A 24,082-nucleotide genomic window follows, 5' to 3' on the forward strand; every position below is an offset into this window, starting at 1 on the left:
CCAGGGTTGCCACCTCTTTGACGGGAGACTGGGTTTCGGGCACTTACCTACGGGCTACGGGTTGCCGTTGTCAATCTCTGGGTGGCGGCAGGGTGCGGAGTGGTGCGGCTGCGTCTCCGGCATTCTCCGTTATTTTCCTGCAATTCCCCCCTCCCCAACTGCAGTGAACATGGCTGCCGTGTTGCCAATGACGCCGCGATGCTACGTGATTTTGAGACGCTGCGATGCTACGTGATGTTGTGACGCTGCGATGCTACGTGATGTTGTGTCGCTACACGGCATTACATTGCCATGGCAACGCGCCGTTCCCTGCAGTTGGAGGGGAAATAGCAGCAGAATGCTGGGAGACGCCACCACACCAAGTAAGGGATTTTTTTTATATCTCCAGGTTGGCCTTCAGTAGAAGGTGGCAACCCTGACTGTCCCGGTTTTTATCGGCACCAGCTGCACATGCACGGTCGGCGCTCACCGTTCACACATGCGCAAACTATGATTACCCCATGTACATTGGAGGATTTTTGTCACTTTTTTTACCCACCATAACTTTTTTAATTTCTCCTTTATTTAAATCAGCGGTCTCAAACAGACCAGCTTTTATGGATATCCCTGCTTCAGCACAAAGACAGCCACCTGTGCTGAAGCAGAGAAATTGATCCAACTGTGCTGAAGCAGGGACTGATTGAGCCAACAGTGCTGATGCAGGGACTGATTGAGCCACCTGTGCTGAAGCAGAGATGGATTGAGGATTGATGTATCTGGTATTACCTCTCTGGGCGTGTATGTGTATACCGGTATTACCTCTCTGGGCGTGTATGTGTATATACCGGTATTACCTCTCTGGGCGTGTATGTGTATACCGGTATTACCTCTCTGGGCGTGTATGTGTAAACCGGTATTACCTCTCTGGGCGTGTATGTGTATACCGGTATTACCTCTCTGGGCGTGTATGTGTATACCGGTATTACCTCTCTGGGCGTGTATGTGTATACCGGTATTACCTCTCTGGGCGTGTATGTGTATAACGGTATTACCTCTATGGGCGTGTATGTGTATACCGGTATTACCTCTATGGGCGTGTATGTGTATACCGATATTACCTCTCTGAGCGTGTGTGTGTATACCGGTATTACCTCTCTGGGCGTGTATGTGTATACCGGTATTACCTCTCTGGGCGTGTATGTGTATACCGGTATTACCTCTCTGGGCGTGTATGTGTATTGTATTACCTCTCTGGACGTGTATGTGTATACCGGCATTACCTCTCTGGGCGTGTATGTGTATACCGGTATTACCTCTCTGGGCGTGTGTGTGTATACCGGTATTATCTCTCTGGGTATGTATGTGTATACTGGTATTACCTCTCTGGACGTGTATGTGTATACCGGTATTACCTCTGTGGGCGTGTATGTGTATTGTATTACCTCTCTGGACGTGTATGTGTATACCGGCATTACCTCTCTGGGCGTGTATGTGTATACCGGTATTACCTCTCTGGGCGTGTGTGTGTATACCGATATTACCTCTCTGGGCGTGTGTGTGTATACCGATATTACCTCTCTGGGCGTGTGTGTGTATACCGGTATTACCTCTCTGGGTGTGTATGTGTATACTGGTATTACCTCTCTGGACGTGTATGTGTATACCGGCATTACCTCTCTGGGCGTGTATGTGTATACCGGTATTACCTCTCTGGGCGTGTATGTGTATACCGGTATTACCTCTCTGGGCGTGTATGTGTATACCGGTATTACCTCTCTGGGCGTGTATGTGTATACCGGTATTACCTCTCTGGGCGTGTATGTGTATACCGGTATTACCTCTCTGGGCGTGTATGTGTAAACCGGTATTACCTCTCTGGGCGTGTATGTGTATACCGGTATTACCTCTCTGGGCGTGTATGTGTATACCGGTATTACCTCTATGGGCGTGTATGTGTATACCGGTATTACCTCTCTGGGCGTGTATGTGTATAACGGTATTACCTCTATGGGCGTGTATGTGTATACCGGTATTACCTCTATGGGCGTGTATGTGTATACCGATATTACCTCTCTGAGCGTGTGTGTGTATACCGGTATTACCTCTCTGGGCGTGTATGTGTATACCGGTATTACCTCTCTGGGCGTGTATGTGTATACCGGTATTACCTCTCTGGGCGTGTATGTGTATTGTATTACCTCTCTGGACGTGTATGTGTATACCGGCATTACCTCTCTGGGCGTGTATGTGTATACCGGTATTACCTCTCTGGGCGTGTGTGTGTATACCGGTATTACCTCTCTGGGTATGTATGTGTATACTGGTATTACCTCTCTGGACGTGTATGTGTATACCGGTATTACCTCTGTGGGCGTGTATGTGTATTGTATTACCTCTCTGGACGTGTATGTGTATACCGGCATTACCTCTCTGGGCGTGTATGTGTATACCGGTATTACCTCTCTGGGCGTGTGTGTGTATACCGATATTACCTCTCTGGGCGTGTGTGTGTATACCGGTATTACCTCTCTGGGTGTGTATGTGTATACTGGTATTACCTCTCTGGACGTGTATGTGTATACCGGCATTACCTCTCTGGGCGTGTATGTGTATACCGGTATTACCTCTCTGGGCGTGTATGTGTATACCGGTATTACCTCTCTGGGCGTGTATGTGTATACCGGTATTACCTCTCTGGGCGTGTATGTGTATACCGGTATTACCTCTCTGGGCGTGTATGTGTATACCGGTATTACCTCTCTGGGCGTGTATGTGTATACCGGTATTACCTCTCTGGGCGTGTGTGTGTATACCGGTATTGCCTCTCTGGGCGTGTGTGTGTATACCGGTATTGCCTCTCTGGGCGTGTGTGTGTATACCGGTATTGCCTCTCTGGGCGTGTGTGTGTATACCGGTATTGCCTCTCTGGGCGTGTGTGTGTATACCGGTATTGCCTCTCTGGGCGTGTGTGTGTATACCGGTATTGCCTCTCTGGGCGTGTGTGTGTATACCGGTATTACCTCTCTGGGCGTGTGTGTGTATACCGGCATTACCTCTCTGGGCGTGTGTGTGTATACCGGTATTACCTCTCTGGGCGTGTGTGTGTATACCGGTATTACCTCTCTGGGCGTGTATGTGTATACCGGTATTGCCTCTCTGGGCGTGTATGTGTATACCGGTATTGCCTCTCTGGGCGTGTATGTGTATACCGGTATTGCCTCTCTGGGCGTGTATGTGTATACCGGTATTGCCTCTCTGGGCGTGTATGTGTATACCGGTATTGCCTCTCTGGGCGTGTATGTGTATACCGGTATTGCCTCTCTGGGCGTGTATGTGTATACCGGTATTGCCTCTCTGGGCGTGTATGTGTATACCGGTATTGCCTCTCTGGGCGTGTATGTGTATACCGGTATTGCCTCTCTGGGCGTGTATGTGTATACCGGTATTGCCTCTCTGGGCGTGTATGTGTATACCGGTATTGCCTCTCTGGGCGTGTATGTGTATACCGGTATTGCCTCTCTGGGCGTGTATGTGTATACCGGTATTGCCTCTCTGGGCGTGTATGTGTATACCGGTATTGCCTCTCTGGGCGTGTATGTGTATACCGGTATTGCCTCTCTGGGCGTGTATGTGTATACCGGTATTGCCTCTCTGGGCGTGTATGTGTATACCGGTATTGCCTCTCTGGGCGTGTATGTGTATACCGGTATTGCCTCTCTGGGCGTGTATGTGTATACCGGTATTGCCTCTCTGGGCGTGTATGTGTATACCGGTATTGCCTCTCTGGGCGTGTATGTGTATACCGGTATTGCCTCTCTGGGCGTGTATGTGTATACCGGTATTGCCTCTCTGGGCGTGTATGTGTATACCGGTATTGCCTCTCTGGGCGTGTATGTGTATACCGGTATTGCCTCTCTGGGCGTGTATGTGTATACCGGTATTGCCTCTCTGGGCGTGTATGTGTATACCGGTATTGCCTCTCTGGGCGTGTATGTGTATACCGGTATTGCCTCTCTGGGCGTGTATGTGTATACCGGTATTACCTCTCTGGGCGTGTATGTGTATACCGGTATTACCTCTCTGGGCGTGTATGTGTATACCGGTATTACCTCTCTGGGCGTGTATGTGTATACCGGTATTACCTCTCTGGGCGTGTATGTGTATACCGGTATTACCTCTCTGGGCGTGTATGTGTATACCGGTATTACCTCTCTGGGCGTGTATGTGTATACCGGTATTACCTCTCTGGGCGTGTATGTGTATACCGGTATTACCTCTCTGGGCGTGTATGTGTATACCGGTATTACCTCTCTGGGCGTGTATGTGTATACCGGTATTACCTCTCTGGGCGTGTATGTGTATACCGGTATTACCTCTCTGGGCGTGTATGTGTATACCGGTATTACCTCTCTGGGCGTGTATGTGTATACCGGTATTACCTCTCTGGGCGTGTATGTGTATACCGGTATTACCTCTCTGGGCGTGTATGTGTATACCGGTATTACCTCTCTGGGCGTGTATGTGTATACCGGTATTACCTCTCTGGGCGTGTATGTGTATACCGGTATTACCTCTCTGGGCGTGTATGTGTATACCGGTATTACCTCTCTGGGCGTGTATGTGTATACCGGTATTACCTCTCTGGGCGTGTATGTGTATACCGGTATTACCTCTCTGGGCGTGTATGTGTATACCGGTATTACCTCTCTGGGCGTGTATGTGTATACCGGTATTACCTCTCTGGGCGTGTATGTGTATACCGGTATTACCTCTCTGGGCGTGTATGTGTATACCGGTATTACCTCTCTGGGCGTGTATGTGTATACCGGTATTACCTCTCTGGGCGTGTATGTGTATACCGGTATTACCTCTCTGGGCGTGTGTGTGTATACCGGTATTACCTCTCTGGGCGTGTGTGTGTATACCGGTATTACCTCTCTGGGCGTGTGTGTGTATACCGGTATTACCTCTCTGGGCGTGTGTGTGTATACCGGTATTACCTCTCTGGGCGTGTGTGTGTATACCGGTATTACCTCTCTGGGCGTGTGTGTGTATACCGGTATTACCTCTCTGGGCGTGTGTGTGTATACCGGTATTACCTCTCTGGGCGTGTGTGTGTATACCGGTATTACCTCTCTGGGCGTGTGTGTGTATACCGGTATTACCTCTCTGGACGTGTGTGTGTATACCGGTATTACCTCTCTGGGCGTGTGTGTATACCGGTATTACCTCTCTGGGCGTGTTTGTGTATACCGGCATTACCTCTCTGGGCGTGTGTGTGTATACCGGCATTGCCTCTCTGGGCGTGTGTGTGTATACCGGCATTGCCTCTCTGGGCGTGTGTGTGTATACCGGTATTGCCTCTCTGGGCGTGTGTGTGTATACCGGTATTGCCTCTCTGGGCGTGTATGTGTATACCGGTATTGCCTCTCTGGGCGTGTATGTGTATACCGGTATTGCCTCTCTGGGCGTGTATGTGTATACCGGTATTGCCTCTCTGGGCGTGTATGTGTATACCGGTATTGCCTCTCTGGGCGTGTATGTGTATACCGGTATTGCCTCTCTGGGCGTGTATGTGTATACCGGTATTGCCTCTCTGGGCGTGTATGTGTATACCGGTATTGCCTCTCTGGGCGTGTATGTGTATACCGGTATTGCCTCTCTGGGCGTGTATGTGTATACCGGTATTGCCTCTCTGGGCGTGTATGTGTATACCGGTATTGCCTCTCTGGGCGTGTATGTGTATACCGGTATTGCCTCTCTGGGCGTGTATGTGTATACCGGTATTGCCTCTCTGGGCGTGTATGTGTATACCGGTATTGCCTCTCTGGGCGTGTATGTGTATACCGGTATTGCCTCTCTGGGCGTGTATGTGTATACCGGTATTGCCTCTCTGGGCGTGTATGTGTATACCGGTATTGCCTCTCTGGGCGTGTATGTGTATACCGGTATTGCCTCTCTGGGCGTGTATGTGTATACCGGTATTACCTCTCTGGGCGTGTATGTGTATACCGGTATTACCTCTCTGGGCGTGTATGTGTATACCGGTATTACCTCTCTGGGCGTGTATGTGTATACCGGTATTACCTCTCTGGGCGTGTATGTGTATACCGGTATTACCTCTCTGGGCGTGTATGTGTATACCGGTATTACCTCTCTGGGCGTGTATGTGTATACCGGTATTACCTCTCTGGGCGTGTATGTGTATACCGGTATTACCTCTCTGGGCGTGTATGTGTATACCGGTATTACCTCTCTGGGCGTGTATGTGTATACCGGTATTACCTCTCTGGGCGTGTATGTGTATACCGGTATTACCTCTCTGGGCGTGTATGTGTATACCGGTATTACCTCTCTGGGCGTGTATGTGTATACCGGTATTACCTCTCTGGGCGTGTATGTGTATACCGGTATTACCTCTCTGGGCGTGTATGTGTATACCGGTATTACCTCTCTGGGCGTGTATGTGTATACCGGTATTACCTCTCTGGGCGTGTATGTGTATACCGGTATTACCTCTCTGGGCGTGTATGTGTATACCGGTATTACCTCTCTGGGCGTGTATGTGTATACCGGTATTACCTCTCTGGGCGTGTATGTGTATACCGGTATTACCTCTCTGGGCGTGTATGTGTATACCGGTATTACCTCTCTGGGCGTGTATGTGTATACCGGTATTACCTCTCTGGGCGTGTATGTGTATACCGGTATTACCTCTCTGGGCGTGTATGTGTATACCGGTATTACCTCTCTGGGCGTGTATGTGTATACCGGTATTACCTCTCTGGGCGTGTATGTGTATACCGGTATTACCTCTCTGGGCGTGTATGTGTATACCGGTATTACCTCTCTGGGCGTGTATGTGTATACCGGTATTACCTCTCTGGGCGTGTATGTGTATACCGGTATTACCTCTCTGGGCGTGTATGTGTATACCGGTATTACCTCTCTGGGCGTGTATGTGTATACCGGTATTACCTCTCTGGGCGTGTATGTGTATACCGGTATTACCTCTCTGGGCGTGTATGTGTATACCGGTATTACCTCTCTGGGCGTGTGTGTGTATACCGGTATTACCTCTCTGGGCGTGTGTGTGTATACCGGTATTACCTCTCTGGGCGTGTGTGTGTATACCGGTATTACCTCTCTGGGCGTGTGTGTGTATACCGGTATTACCTCTCTGGGCGTGTGTGTGTATACCGGTATTACCTCTCTGGGCGTGTGTGTGTATACCGGTATTACCTCTCTGGGCGTGTGTGTGTATACCGGTATTACCTCTCTGGGCGTGTGTGTGTATACCGGTATTACCTCTCTGGGCGTGTGTGTGTATACCGGTATTACCTCTCTGGGCGTGTGTGTGTATACCGGTATTACCTCTCTGGGCGTGTGTGTGTATACCGGTATTACCTCTCTGGGCGTGTGTGTGTATACCGGTATTACCTCTCTGGGCGTGTGTGTGTATACCGGTATTACCTCTCTGGGCGTGTGTGTGTATACCGGTATTACCTCTCTGGGCGTGTGTGTGTATACCGGTATTACCTCTCTGGGCGTGTGTGTGTATACCGGTATTACCTCTCTGGGCGTGTGTGTGTATACCGGTATTACCTCTCTGGGCGTGTGTGTGTATACCGGCATTACCTCTCTGGGCGTGTGTGTGTATACCGGCATTACCTCTCTGGGCGTGTGTGTGTATACCGGCATTACCTCTCTGGGCGTGTGTGTGTATACCGGCATTGCCTCTCTGGGCGTGTGTGTGTATACCGGCATTGCCTCTCTGGGCGTGTGTGTGTATACCGGCATTGCCTCTCTGGGCGTGTGTGTGTATACCGGTATTGCCTCTCTGGGCGTGTGTGTGTATACCGGTATTGCCTCTCTGGGCGTGTGTGTGTATACCGGTATTGCCTCTCTGGGCGTGTGTGTGTATACCGGTATTGCCTCTCTGGGCGTGTGTGTGTATACCGGTATTGCCTCTCTGGGCGTGTATGTGTATACCGGTATTGCCTCTCTGGGCGTGTATGTGTATACCGGTATTGCCTCTCTGGGCGTGTATGTGTATACCGGTATTGCCTCTCTGGGCGTGTATGTGTATACCGGTATTGCCTCTCTGGGCGTGTATGTGTATACCGGTATTGCCTCTCTGGGCGTGTATGTGTATACCGGTATTGCCTCTCTGGGCGTGTATGTGTATACCGGTATTGCCTCTCTGGGCGTGTATGTGTATACCGGTATTGCCTCTCTGGGCGTGTATGTGTATACCGGTATTGCCTCTCTGGGCGTGTATGTGTATACCGGTATTGCCTCTCTGGGCGTGTATGTGTATACCGGTATTGCCTCTCTGGGCGTGTATGTGTATACCGGTATTGCCTCTCTGGGCGTGTATGTGTATACCGGTATTGCCTCTCTGGGCGTGTATGTGTATACCGGTATTGCCTCTCTGGGCGTGTATGTGTATACCGGTATTGCCTCTCTGGGCGTGTATGTGTATACCGGTATTGCCTCTCTGGGCGTGTATGTGTATACCGGTATTGCCTCTCTGGGCGTGTATGTGTATACCGGTATTGCCTCTCTGGGCGTGTATGTGTATACCGGTATTGCCTCTCTGGGCGTGTATGTGTATACCGGTATTGCCTCTCTGGGCGTGTATGTGTATACCGGTATTGCCTCTCTGGGCGTGTATGTGTATACCGGTATTGCCTCTCTGGGCGTGTATGTGTATACCGGTATTGCCTCTCTGGGCGTGTATGTGTATACCGGTATTGCCTCTCTGGGCGTGTATGTGTATACCGGTATTGCCTCTCTGGGCGTGTATGTGTATACCGGTATTGCCTCTCTGGGCGTGTATGTGTATACCGGTATTGCCTCTCTGGGCGTGTATGTGTATACCGGTATTGCCTCTCTGGGCGTGTATGTGTATACCGGTATTGCCTCTCTGGGCGTGTATGTGTATACCGGTATTGCCTCTCTGGGCGTGTATGTGTATACCGGTATTGCCTCTCTGGGCGTGTATGTGTATACCGGTATTGCCTCTCTGGGCGTGTATGTGTATACCGGTATTACCTCTCTGGGCGTGTATGTGTATACCGGTATTACCTCTCTGGGCGTGTATGTGTATACCGGTATTACCTCTCTGGGCGTGTATGTGTATACCGGTATTACCTCTCTGGGCGTGTATGTGTATACCGGTATTACCTCTCTGGGCGTGTATGTGTATACCGGTATTACCTCTCTGGGCGTGTATGTGTATACCGGTATTACCTCTCTGGGCGTGTATGTGTATACCGGTATTACCTCTCTGGGCGTGTATGTGTATACCGGTATTACCTCTCTGGGCGTGTATGTGTATACCGGTATTACCTCTCTGGGCGTGTATGTGTATACCGGTATTACCTCTCTGGGCGTGTATGTGTATACCGGTATTACCTCTCTGGGCGTGTATGTGTATACCGGTATTACCTCTCTGGGCGTGTATGTGTATACCGGTATTACCTCTCTGGGCGTGTATTGGCTGCTGTTGGGTAATGCAGCCAATCAGTAGGAGGTGGCAGGAGCCTGGGGGTTGGGCCAAGGAGAGGGAGGAAACCACGTGGAGCTGAGGTGGTGTTTTCTCTGTGCCTGTCCTGTGTTCATTTGTTTTGTTTTGTCCTGGTGTGTGTGTTTTCTGTGGCTGTCCTTTGGGGGCGAGATTGACAGGAAAGGGAGGGGGAGAGGATGAGAGTGAGCATGAGAGGGAATGGGGGACAGAATGAGAGGGAGGGGGGGACAGAATGAGAGGGAGGGGGGAACAGAATGAGAGGGAGGGATGAGAGAGCAGGAGGAGGGGTGAGAGAGGAGGAGGGGGGTGAGAGGATGAAGATTGGTGCAACAATCTTGGAATTTGTGGGAGTGGAGCATTAAGACCAGTATTGCTCACCCTGGGCCTGTATGACTGCAGGTATGTTATTTATAAATTATCTGAAAATGGCTCGCCAGATGCACTATTGACGTACTAGGTAAGTTATCAGGGTTTTGGTAGTTTTGCTAGTTTCCTATGTTGTGATTTGGTTCAGGGTGAGAGAGAGAAATACTTGCTCAAATCTAATGATGCAATTGCTAGCTAGGAGGGGTGCTATCAGGGATGATAACTGAACCAAACTATATACAACTAGATCCCTGTTAAAGCACTCAAGAACCTCTAAATAAAACGTAACATTTAATGGGTATAACTAAAAGGTGCAGGAAATACTGTAACATGTGATGAATTTAAAAAGTGAAATACTTAATTTCTCAAATGGAGATAACCTTTGCTGTAATACCGAGGGACCACTAGAATATCTGTCCGCTGTATATCAGATTTAAAATTAAGTGCTAAATACTGTAAAGTCAGGTCTCTGTGGACATGACTGAGGAACGTGAACCAAATAGCATGAAAAGTCAGTGAGTAGTGAAGTGTAACAAGAACAGGTGATAATATATTATATTATACAGAGTAACTGGGGTGCTTCCTATGAATTATATACACATGTAACAGGGACTTATCCCTGTTAAGAATCTTGCCTCTAATCCAGCAGTGTTCTGGTTAATTGCACACCTGCAATCAACCACCCCACCTGCCTAATCAGAACTCTGTCAGAAGAGAGAATTTCTGAGCTCACAAAGGAGCTGACCCAGGAAGGACAGATGTCTTGAGCTGCAAAGAGACTGCATGCTGACAGCAAGACAAAGGGGACAAGATTCTAAACCTGGATCCTGACATTGCCTTAGCACACAAGGGTGCGGACCCAAGAGAGCAGAGAATCCTCCCCTACAGCTACAGGGCACAGATCAGACTTTCTTATGAGACTGTTGTATAGCTGTATGTATTTATATATATATTTGGGCTGGTAAATAGCTTAACTAGCCACCCAGTCAGAGAGGGCTGAGCTACATGTGCTGTATAGATAGGTTTTTGTTTGGCTTATTTTCATATGTTTTCCTGTGTTAAAGTGACAGGCGCAATAAAGCCTAATTTTAGTTTCACTTTAAATGGTCTCTATTGCGTACCTCTGCACACGTCTCTTACAAACACCAATAACAGATTAATGTTAGAGATCAAAAAACAATGTATTAAGACCAGAAAATGATACAGGCATACCCCGCATTAACATACGCAATGGGACCGGAGCATGTATGTAAAGTGAAAATGTACTTAAAGTGAAGCACTCCCTTTTTCCCACTTATCGATGCATATACTGTACTGCAATCATCATATACGTGCATAACTGATGTAAATAACACATGTGTAACAGGCTCTATAGTCTCCCCGCTTGCGCACAGCTTCGGTACAGGCAGGGAGCCGGTATTGCTGTTCAGGACATGCTGACAGGCGCATGCGTGAGCTGTCGTTTGCCTATTGAGAGATATGTACTTACTCGCGAGTGTACTTAAAGTGAGTGTCCTTAAACCGGGGTATGCCTGTAATAAATACTGGCCCCTGGACAGTACTGCTGCTCCACCAGGAGAAGATCATCCCTTGATCCTCATAAGGCAATGGAGATAGGATGTTTGTGGTCAGCGCAAGTGATCCGAGATATATATAAATAACAACGTTAGTTGTGATGAAATTCCCAACAAGTGTAATGAGATAACAATGGTAGGCAGTGATGGGAAAATGTCTACGTATAGATATATTTGTAGTACTCACACGGCCGTGTGTGAGCCCCCTTCACATCAACAGGTTCTTTTGGGTCAAAGATATGAACCCTCCTCTCATTCGATCCCCAAATTGGATCGAACACTGTGGTGGTGAGTAGACTTAAAAAAGCACTGGTCAGCTCCGGCTACCACGTCGAGTCCTCCGTTTCACGGTATGCTCCTGCATACACGTCCGACAGCAGGACCGCTAGCAGAGAGCTTGTCAGGAGTATGGTGGCTGACATCGAACAAACTTCGAGCACGCACCGGCAGGGAACTACGCGTTTCGCAAGTTGACTTGCTTCCTCAGATTCCTCTATTATACATACAAGTGTAGATTTTGTGTAGTGCATGCACTCGTTCCAGACTGTGCTAGCGTCGCCCGGACCTAGGGTTGTTAATATCCTCTATTTGGTCTTAATATTAAGCTAAATGCTAGGCGTTTAAGGAACTCCTCACGCTGCCTCTGACCCAGCTGGTCATGCTCCCCGCGTCACAGCTCGTGATGTCAGAATGACCCGACGCGCGTTTCATCCAATCCAGGTTGCAGGGCACTCGACTTCCATTTTCAAGTGAATGGGCCATATTTACGAAGCCGTGCTAGAAGGCTTCTTTCTCTGTGCTATTGATACCCCCAAAGTCAATGTGCCATAAAGAACCCCAATCATCTTCTGTGCCTTTTTACAATAGATCGGGATGTTTGAAACTCTGAACTGGCCAAGGCTTCTTCTTTAACCCTTTCGCCCCCAGAGGGACCCGCAATGTATTGCATGACTCAGGGCATATTCAATGAGTGAAAATTTATATAGAAAACGGAGCACCAAATTGTGTAATAATTAAAAACAAATAATCAATATAAATATATAAAGTAAGAGAATATCAAGAATAAGAAAGTCAAACCGCGCTCATGCTTCCTAAAGGAGATCTTGAAGTAGATCAACTCTCCCCTCTTGCTGCTGCTGTGATGTGAAGGCACCCTCCTCCACCGATGGCTTTCGTAGGAAGACTCCGACGTCAGATGATGATAGAAAATAAACACAGAAGCGCACCAAGGGTTAAGAAATATGTAATACACAATAAGTATAATAACAAGTAAAAACTTACATATGAGAATATATAAGTCCAGTAGCGGCCAGTGCACAGGTATTATGTCCAAACGAATTGGTAGGCGCAGGAGGTATGTGCTGGAACTCGCAGATCAGTCCCGCGCGCTGGGGCTGACTTGCTCAGCAAAACTCAGTTGTTACTTCCGGTTTGCGGCTTGTCGCAAGACCCGTGTTGAGTAGCCCTCCATTCGCCTGTGTACTTCATTTCCAACACGCGTCCCACTCGAGCGAGCAGATGGAAACAGCTCAAAACTCCGTGGGAGTGCTGGGACTGGTACAGCCAAGCGTCTGGACACCAACATGCACTGTGTGAACTCCGCAGCGTTTCAGTGCTTCATCAGGCGGTGTGTAGGACACCAACAGGGGGGCCTTTTATGCAGTCACTCCAATAGAAATTAATTAAATAATTAAATGATTAAATATATATTGTATACACTATAGATGTAAAGTACCTATCGGACTGTGAGTGTATATAAACACTCACCTATGGTTGTAATGTATTTACTATTATGTGTATGGTTTCATAACACAAGCCGCACTACCCACACTGATAGCCGTACACTCCCGGTACCTATTGCAGCGCCACTGACGTCACTGGATGCGCCGCATCCAATTCATCAGGGACTGAGGAAGTAGACTTTATTCTACGAAACGCGTAGGAGTAGTATCTGTATGCTTTGGGACATATGCTCTATTCTCCACATCACTGCTACAACTCGGCACAGCACCTGTAGCTATATCCACCATGACCGACCTGGTATGTCACTTTAATGCGGCGCATCCAGTGACGTCAGTGGCGCTGCAATAGATACCGGGAGTGTACGGCTATCAATGTGGGTAGTAAGCCCTATAGCCGGCAGTGCGGGAGTAATTTGTGTTCCAGTATTTTACCACATTAACCCCTGAATCCAAACGACCGAGAAAAGGTGCTGCCGCTCCAGGATTTAAACCCATCTGGCGACGACCCCACGGAGACGGTTCCGTCCAGGAGAGAGGACGTTCCTCACACGATCTGGTTGAGAGACATCGGCGGCGGTCTTTTAGGGAGAAGGAACCAGCTGATTGGTGATAGTGGTAACATGTACCCCAAACATGCCCTGCTTTAAAGATCGTGTATTCTGTACGTGCAATACTTACCACGTGTACTTGGTCACTTATCAATAATATGTTTACACTATGAGAGTTGTGCGCGGTCTCTTCTTTTCATATTCAATGAGTTCAAGATTCCATAACACCTTGATGCACTGGTATTTGAGACTAATGTTATAATAACCTCTTGCAGTCGGCAAACACATTAATTTTTGGCATGATAGCCGTTATATTGAGTGTGTCAACATTATTGTACTAATAACTATCATTTATTGTTCATGCAATGTTTATAAGGCATGCCGCACCTAAAATAATATAGGTACAACATATCTCAGCCCTAAAGCGATCAATACTCATTTTAGAGCAATGAGCCTCTCTGCATGTTATATTAGGCTTTAACAGATATCTTGTTATCCTGCAATGATGAATAAATACATTTGCAGAAGTTGATTATAATAAATGCTGATAATATCTCTATCATATCTTCTATCTCCTATGCTTTGGGGGAATGGACTTGTTTGTTTATTCTACTGTACCTTGTTCTCACAGTGATAGGGCGAGAGAGGAAGTTCTTTATCTGGGAATTGAGGAAGTGGCCAGAAACACCTTGGGAAAGAAAAAAAATGAATAGGATACGTGGAAGAAATGAGGATTGGTGACATGTTTGTTCTTGGCGATCTGTTATTAGCTGGGTAGTTTCACAGCTGTGACACTGTGGTAGACCTCTGTGGCTTCTCTTTAATTAAAATTCCCAATTACATTGGCAAAGTTAAAACCTGAACTTCCTCTGTGTTATGGGTGATAGGAGAGGGGGTTGGGGTTTCACAGACGACCTAAGCCAATTTCGGCTTTTGTTTAATGGTCTCAATTTAAGAAGTTGGATTGGATGAGCATCAATGACCCCAGGAGACACACTAGTGGTAAAGATTGGCTTCCCATCAAATTAAGATGTCCAATCTAGGCCAGATTGTATCATTTGATGTGATTTTTGTAAAAGCCAAACATAGCTGAAACTTCTTTCTTAATATATGCCATGGTCATTGTCAACCAGTGTGGTGTTTTACAACAACCATGCCCGATTCACAACTTTCTCCCCTGTAATCAATCTAAAAGGCTACAGCTAGAACCATGCCCAAAACTGACTGCTAATGTTATTCCACGGAAAGACAAAAAATATGTCAAGATTATTATATATTACAATAATATTTGCAGTGGGGAGGACTCTTTCTTCTTGAAACATTGGCTCTAACTATGAGAACTATGGATGAATAAGTATGTCAGTAATGTGGTAATTATTTGGCGTGTCAATGTTCTGAGGTATATCCATGTGTTTTTAAGGGACACTATTGTAGTAGACAGGACATGGTAAAAGGCATTGGAATGATTTCTTGTTATACCCTGTTTGTCTCCTTGGCTCTGCTCACCGCTGTCTCCTTTCCACTCTTTTGTCTCTACTGCTCTCTCTTGTCTAAATCCATGTTTTAGGCTAAGGACCCGCTGCGGTCGGCAGCGCGTGCAGCCGCAGGCCACCAGCCCCTTTACTCCAGTCTGGAGGTCCCTGCTGGCTCCTTCCAACGTGGCTGACTGCGTGCTGTGACGCGTCAGCCGGCCGATGCTGCAAGCTTCTGGTGATCAGAAGCGCTGACGCGTCACGTGGTGCACGAGTCAGCCAATGAGGGAAGGAGGGGAGGAGGAAGGAGCTACGGGGGGAGGCAGCTTAGGCTAAGGCCCCGCTCCCTCAGTCAGCGTGCCCACACTGCAGACAGGTGGGGCGCTGACAGACACAGACCGCGATATGCGGTCTGTAGGGAGTGGGAGCCGGGGCGGGAGGGGGCGTGGCTTGAGCAGAGGGACCTGCTACTCCCCCCTCCCTCCACGGGCTCGGGCTGTAGACCTCTGTGGCTTCTCTTTAATTAAAATTCCCAATTACATTGGCAAAGTTAAAACCTGAACTTCCTCTGTGTTATGGGTGATAGGAGAGGGGGTTGGGGTTTCACAGATGACCTAAGCCAATTTCGGCTTTTGTTTAATGGTCTCAATTTAATCCTAGTAGAGCAGTCCATGGATCTGTCCTGAAGGAAACAGCCAATAACGAATGAAAGAGAACCCTTGTCTCCAGAATGGCTCCATCACCAGGCAAAAACACCATATATGTGATGAAGACCCAATTCTGACCATAGCCCCTAAAACAAGCCAAAGGAATTGTTCATGGCATGTAGCCTTACTGGAGTCATCTGCCACTTAAGCAGTAATTTATAGCGATTTTCGTTAAGCCCGCGCAGATCGATCTCTTATCTGCGCCTCACATATATAAACCCAATCCTCATTGTCTAATGTTTCACCTAATTCCTCTTCCCATTTTAACATGTATGCACATTTCTGATCTGGACATAATAAAATCTGGTATACAATAGAGACTAGACATTTGTCTAAATGTCTGGATCTGGAAAGTGTTTCAAAACACGTATTGGAAGTGGGGGAACTGATCTGTGTGGACATGTAGACTGAAGTGTTTTAATTGTAGATATCTAAAGATGTCTGATTGGGGTATTTGTTTATTTTTTATTTTTATTTTAAGTCAGATAATTGTTTGATATCCGTTACCTGAAACAAGGTCCCTCACTCTGGTAATATCCACAGACTTCCAAACCCGAAAAGCCCGAAATCGGGATTTAAAAAAAACAAAAAAGGAATCATTCCAGATCTGGTAGTGGTAAGTTTAAAGTTAAATTTGAAGCAAGCCCATAGGGCAAGAGTGTGTTTGAGAAGTGGATGGGAGGTGATAGTCCTTGGTCTATTTAATCTTGTCAACCAAAATAATACAACAAAAGACAGAAATGCCCAATGCTACATCCAATGTGACTAAATATATAGTATATAGTAAAATACTTAAATAAAAATATTCTCATGAGTAAGGGTCATTTAGTTAAACCCTTTGGCTAAAGCATTGTAAGCCTGCAAGCCAATGTCAAGACATAACCAAATTTGTAGGTCCTAACACTAAACTGTGAACCTTCTCCTTTACCTCTGTTGGAGGGAGAATGACCGCAGTGAGTCTGTCCATACAGCAAAATGAAAAAACCTTCCTTACTTTAAAAATAAATTGTGTCAATATTGGCCGGGCCGGATTCACAATATTCTATGTCGACCCAACGCCATGAATTTAATTTCGAGTTCAACAGGAGAAGTTGGCCTAACTGAGATAGCTGCTAATATTTCTGAGATTCGGGAGGGCTAGGCAGCCAAACTCCATGGGTTTTTGTAGAATGTACCTCTTAACGCTTCTTTTCCCATACAAAGCGAAAGATATGGAATTGGAGATCGTTCAGATCTCTACTCAGCACTGAAATGGGCAATGTTCTGATTTGGTACATTATCCGTGGGAGGATTCATTTTGACTGATATCATTTTCCCTATCTAGGAGATACAATATATTTTCCCCAGAATCCTTTTTAAGATCCTTAATTAATTTTGGAAAAACAACCTTTTGCACAGAATTTTACAATCTAATCGGCTTCCTTACACTAATCATAAATGTGGTTGCATTTCTATAGGGGCCGATGAATAGGGGAGTGTTTGTCATCCAAGTGTTTTCTTTCCCCTTACCCCCCTCCCTGTCCTCATCAGAGAGGTAATAAAGATAAGGGGAGGGGGAGAGAGGGAGCTCTGCCTGTGCAAACTCTTGTAGAACGCACAGTGACGTCAGACAGAAGGGAGCAGTCGGAGGGGATCTAACCCCCTCCAAAGTCTCAGCTCACACTGTGTCTACATAATAACTTAACAAAAAATGATTTAAAGACACTTATTGGTGTCAGATTTGGGTATCAATCACCTACATGACCCCCCCTCACCCCTCAAATATGTCACTGCCATTACCGCACATTGGTCCAATCAAGGCCGGCGTGATGGCGGTGGTATCGGTGCCACTGCACTGAGTCCGCGCTTACAGAGGCCTTGGGTACAGAGGGGACGTTTCAATGCCATGAGGAGGGACACTGGCAGGAAGAGAGCGCGCAGGAGAAGGTAAGATGCCCCGCACCACTGCCCTGCACCGAGCCCCCGCAATTTTACTAGCCGGCCCTGTGTCCAAGAAGGACAGGCGATTACCTTTATCCCGGTGCTGTTGGTTGATCGTCTCAATCCCGTGACTAAATATCTCAAACTAATCTAACGTACACAGCTTCAGCTCAATTATCGTGTTTTATTATTTGATTAGCTCTGACTGCTTGGTTATCTCCGCCGTGTTTGATTTCCTCTGAAACTGCCTGTTGTATACAGCAGCTGGAACCCTGCAATTGACTGATACAGTAGGAGATGGACAAACAGCAATCAGAGACCAGAGGAAATCATAGCAGTAACTGGGGATACCTTGCAGTGAATTGAATATTGGATGAGAGACAGAGAGGTCTTAACCCTTTGAGGGCCCGATGACGTAGCCACCACATCATAAAGTCTGGCACTCAAAGGACCCCATGACTTCGTGGCTTTGTCAGGCCCACCAATAGATCAGGTTTTCAGACTATCCCTGCTTCAGCACAGGTGGTTCAGTCATTAAGATTGAGCCACCTGTACTGAAGCAGGGATATCCTGAAAATCTGACCGGTTGGTGGCCCTTGAGGACGAGTTGGCCGCCCCTGGACTATTTCGTGAGCTTCCAGCTAATTTTCTAGGAAAGATTCCATTCTGGAGCGCTGGACTCGAGCTAGCCGGCAGGGGAACGGAAGATAAGTCCTCCCTCCTCCTCCAATCATGTGACACTGAGATCACGTGATCGCTCCGAGGAGCAGTGGTGCCATCGCCATGTGTTTGAGGTGTTGGGGCACTCGGGTGCTGTGGCCCTTCCGGCATTAAAAGGGTTAATAGAAAAGCGCTCAATTTTTTTACATCAGTGATACTTCTCTGACATCTTATTCCGGTGCTAAAAATAAGTGAGACTCCATCAAAGAGAGCTGACGTCTGTAGAAAGCACTCAGGTATGTAACACAGTGAGTGCCAATTTTTACCCCTGCAAGGGACCTGCAAGACAGCGCAAATTGTGTTTTCACCCTGGCTTCTGAACGGGACTTTTGTTTTATAGTTTCAGATACTTTTATTAGTGTCTCAAAAAACCCAACATTAACTTCCATGGAACATACACAAGATTTGCATATTCAGGATTAGCTAAGGGACCTACATGATATAAGAATGAATGCGGTGATCTGGACTGAGTTACAACACACCTAGTAGACCATTAAAGGTGCGGCCCCTCCTTATTTAACATGAGTTTGCGCAGACAAAGCCCCCTTTGTCCTCCATCCTCATTTATGTTGGTCTCTAACATGGACAGGGTGTTCTAGATGTTGAGACTTAATTCATAGGCATCCGTCAGGTGCCCATCCATGCACCCATCCACGAACCGATCCAGGCGTCCATCAGGCACTCATACAGGTGCCCATCCAGGCATCCATTCAGGCACCCATCCAGGCGCACAGTCAGGCGTCCTTCAGGCACCCATTCTGGCGCACAGTCAGGCGTCCATCAGGCACCCATCCAGATGTCCATCAGACACCCATCCAGAAGGTCCATCAGGCGCCCATCCAGGCATCCATTCAGGCGTTCATCAGGCGCACTGATAAATAGATCATTCTTCTTCATTTTCCAAGAAACCGTAACAGCCAAATGTTTACTTTAAGTCTGATTACATTTCCAAACCAAGAGCGATTGCACTTTTAAGAAACTCCGCAAATATTTTGCATAAATATTTCTTTGAAGCGGAGAATTGCTGGGTGATTTGACAGTCAAGTATTCAATTCGAATAAAAAAAATGGAAAATTGAATGCAATTCATTCAAGGTAAATATTGGTCTTAAACTGTGTAAGTGGCATAGGGCCCAATGTAGTCTTCGGCTCGGTAATTAAATGTGATAACTTTATCAGAGGATATGTCGTTTTCTGACACCTTTAACAGCTATGACCTTTCTCTGTGCAAACACTCAGCTTATTAAAGAAGTAACCTTTGAGTCCTCTTGAGTTGTTAACAGTTGACAGGACAGGTCCGGAGGGGGAGTAGAAGGAAGTGACAGGTGATCGGTGTAGCGCCGGAGTTCCTGTTTTCCCTTGAACATCTGTCAGATCCCCACAAAGGGCTTGTAGATGAGCTATGGCTATGAGAAGATGAGCAGAGCAGGTCTGTTCCTCCAACTTTTGCTATGGCTTCCATTGCGACTGGAAGCAATGTGTGCCAACGACACCTTCATTTTAAACGTGATCATGTTGGACGGGGAAGGCACAGATTGGACATTGGAAACCATCAGGCCAGCTGTGAATTTAGGGTTAAGGGTAGTAAGTAACGAACTAAGGAGGGAAGGTAAGGTCTATTATTTTTATGTCATTGTCTTTATCATTGTGATTACTATTAATATTTGTATATAATGCACCAACATGCTCCGCAGTGCAGTACAATGTAAGACATTGGGACACGTGCCAGAAGTCCTCATTTGACAGTCCCATTTTTATTGCTCTGTCCTCGCACATTTAAGTCCCTGGAAGTGTATCATGCCTATCTTTGTAGTGGGACAAGACAGTTTGCATCTTATTTCCTTGTGACATTGGGAGCGTCACTTTATCCCCATGTGCCTCAGGCACCAAATATTGGACTGCATGATATTTAGGGTAGGAACTATTTGCACCTTTCAAGTTGCAGTCCCATGTAGGACCAGATTGACCTAGTGACCGTGATACGTTTATCAAGGTGATTCGTGTCTTGTTGTTTATATTCATTTGTCTAAATCAGACAAGTATAAGTCTAAGTATTTTTTTTTTTCAACTTTATGTTTTATTCAGTTTTCACACATACAGCAGTTATAAAACAGTGTATAACATGGGTCAACTTATTCGCTGTATGTACTGCCACTTCAATTCCCAATTAAACACACTACACAAAGACTCAGGGGTGGGGGGGGGAAGACACACTAGGGGAGAAAAGGGGGGGGTGGGGAAGGGGGAGGACCCCCTCTGCCACAGCTGCTGGATCTGCCATGAGCGCTGCTTTTCCAGACCTCTCAGACTCCTCGTGAAGTCTAAGTATTTTTAATCATTTTTGAAAGGTTTTCCATTGTTTTCATTTACAACAAGCACTTTGCATGGAGATGGGAGAGGGGGGAATTTTTCATCTCCACACCAACTATAACATAGAAATCAGTGGTACATAAGACCCCCCAAGTATGCCCATATTCCTACCTGCTGTGAAACCTCAGACCCCATGAGATCATTGGGTTTCTTTGATATTTGGTGCCGTCATTTGTCTATCCCATGCAGGGTTGAAATTATGTCTCTGTGTTTGCCCCTGCCACCTCTGCTGTCACTCCATGAATCTAACACTCTTTCACACATTTCCCAGTGTCTTCCACACTCTGACTACAGCCCACGACCTCTTAGCATTCCGCTAGGTCTGAAACATGTTTTCCTCCAGCACTTTGTTGATCCCCTTCATGTACCTTAATGTAATTAGATTTAGTCACACTCCCACTAGAGAACCGTAATGCCTGGATTTAGCATTAAAAAAAAAACAAGGGCTGGATCAAGATCTCAGGGCGGCACGGAATCCGGTTTGCCAACACTGCGAAAGCGGTGAGATTGTGACGCCACCCTGTAATGCAGTGAATACGGTTTAGCAGTTGTAATCAAGGCCACAGAGGGATAAACGGAAATACACCGTCAAAGTATTTTTTAAGGTCAATCTGGCTTTATATTGGGACATAAATATTTGTCATAAAATTGACGTAGGGTAAAAATTGAAAGAGGCATTTGCGTCCTGTATTTTAAAGGAGCAACCCAAATGTTTATTTATCCAGGATTGAAGCAGGGGGTCTCCGCCATTATGTTAACCCTGGTAGCCAAGCGGAGCGGCTACTGGCGCCCCCTACAGAGGTCTGTATCTCTAGAAGCAGGGGGTCCCCGGAGCTGAAATTAATGGGGTTCAGCTCTGGAGACCCCCTGCTTCAATGCCATGTAGAACACATTTATAAATGTAAAAACAAAAAATACTTGGATTGTCGCTTAAAAGGGTTAATGTGTAAAAGTATTTTGACCTCTTGTGCTCATAGCTGGAGCTAGCGTGAAGTTACCTGATAAACATATTGTAATAGGATGTATCAAGACTTATATGTATATATAAAAACAAGAAGAGGAAAAGCGCCCGATCCTTGTGTAAAATCCAAGTGCAAAGTTTTAATAACATGAACCAAGACAAATGCGCACTCACAATGTGCCACTGAATAAAAAGCGTTGTATGGGCAAGCCCATGCGCCAGCGTGTAACCAGATCGCCATCAGGAACATACAGTGCGACGGAGCAAACGGACAGCGATCTGGTTACACGCTGGCGCATGGGCTTGCCCATACAACGCTTTTTATTCAGTGGCACATTGTGAGTGCGCATTTGTCTTGGTTCATGTTATTAAAGCTTTGCACTTGGATTTTACACAAGGATCGGGCGCTTTTCCTCTTCTTGTTTTTCTAATAGGTATCTGTTGGGAGGTTGTTGACCGCAAGAAAGAAGCTGCCTGGACCATATAGCCATTCATACAAGGTTTACCCAATATTGGGTTACAGGACATTAGACCTATATTCTTTTGGTTAATTTTTGAACATTTTGTATATTTTACCTATTTCATATTGTTTTTTATTGTTCACACATGTTTAAAAAAAAATGTATGCAACATAGTCACATCTCACATTAATATCCACCATTATAGTCGTCATTACCACATTTATTATTGCATGTTATGGTGTTCATTTACAGGCACCTGTGCTAACCAGGGCATTTTTTGGTGATTTTTTTGTTTTTGGGAGATCACGATTTGGGTGGTCACTTTAACAAGCGCTGTCTATTAATTTATAATACATGTATATATGTATATCTTTATTTATATAGCGTCAAAAGTGTACTCGGCGCTTCACAGAGAATATAGTACAGGGAATTAAAATACAATAAGCGCAGAAAAATCAGACAATAGGAAAGGAAACCCCTAACCCGAAGAGCTTACAATCTAAGAGGTATGTTGGGAGACTTACAGAGACAGCAGGTGAGGGAATAAGTGCAGTAGATGGCAGTGCTTGGGTTGGTAGGTGTGACTGTGGGTGTGGGACAGTAACCATGAGTGCAGGCTGTTGGGATGCTTGATTTGTGGGGCGAGTTTTAAGGTTAGTCGTATTAAGTCAGATAGGTTAACACCATTAGCAGGGGAAGAGGTGGCAGGGAGGTGAGGGTGGGAGCAGGTCACGGATGGTGGGAGGTGGGGAGCCGCCTGTTCGGATCGCCGAACGTTCCACTCTCCCTACCCCCCCCCCCCTCCTCCTGTCCACTGTGTGTGTGTGTGTGTGTGTGTGTGGGAGAGTGTGAGTGTGTGTGTGACACTGTGTGTGTGTGTGTGTGTCACTGTGTGTGTGTGACACTGTGTGTGTGTGTGTGTGTCACTGTGTGTGTGTGTCACTGTAGGGTGGGGACCGGAGCTGTGCATGGGGGGGGGGGGGGAGGAGCGGAGAGAGAGGGGGGGAGCGGAGAAACAGACAGGGGGAGTGGAGAGGAGGGAGCGGGAAATTTTAAGCACGGCCAATGTCAGGTGCCTGTCCTGTCCACTGCCCCCCCCTCCTGTCCACTGTCCTAATGCCCTCCTGTCCCCCCCCTCCTGTCCACTGTCGTCCCCCCTCCTGTCCACTGTACCTCCCTCCCTCTGGGGTGTGGGGGAACGGAGAAAGAGGGGGAGCACAGAAATAGGGGGAGAGGAAGGAGCAGGAAATTTAACTCACGGGCAACGCCGGGTCTCTCATATATATCTATATATATAAAACTGAAAATCTTGGTTGTGAGTGTCTGTAGACAATTTGATTGGTCCGTCGGTTCGCCTGCCCTCGCATGGCTCTCATTGGCCGGTGTGTCTTGCCCCCCGTTTGTCCCGACCCCCCACGGCTCCCCATTGGCCGGTGCGCTTTAACCCAGGGGTCCCCAACCCCCGGCCACGCTGCTGCTGCTGCTGCCTGAGGTGAGGAAGTGCTCCCTGGTGGTGGTGGTGGTGGCGCCGGCTGTTGCTGCTGCTGGGGGGGCTTAACTGAGAAGTCTGAGTATTTGCCCCCCCAGCCCCGTTTGCCCCCCCCAGCTCCGTTTTTGCCCCCCCCAGCTCCGTTTTTGCCCCCCCCAGCTCCGTTTTTGCCCCCCCCAGCTCTGTTTTTGCCCCTCCCAGCTCCGTTTTTGCCCCTCCCAGCTCCATTTTTGCCCCTCCCC

The 24,082-nt window shown here is 47.1% G+C and overlaps 1 protein-coding gene across 2 annotated transcripts in view; it reads left to right on the forward strand.

The window, feature by feature from the left end:
• GUCY2C (guanylate cyclase 2C) overlaps nucleotides 1-24,082 on the forward strand; it is a 104,920-nt gene that overhangs the window by 454 nt on the left and 80,384 nt on the right. The window contains exon 1 of one of the 2 annotated variants that reach the window (XM_075573962.1): nucleotides 19,892-20,168. The exons of the other annotated variant lie outside the window; for it this stretch is intronic. Coding sequence (XP_075430077.1) covers nucleotides 19,955-20,168 — 214 coding nt within the window. The 5' untranslated portion in view covers nucleotides 19,892-19,954. Of the gene's footprint in view, nucleotides 1-19,891; nucleotides 20,169-24,082 lie in introns of those variants that run through there. 2 annotated transcript variants of the gene reach the window in all.

This window comes from Ascaphus truei, chromosome 17 (assembly GCF_040206685.1).
Source record: "Ascaphus truei isolate aAscTru1 chromosome 17, aAscTru1.hap1, whole genome shotgun sequence".
NCBI classification, from domain to species: domain Eukaryota; kingdom Metazoa; phylum Chordata; class Amphibia; order Anura; family Ascaphidae; genus Ascaphus; species Ascaphus truei.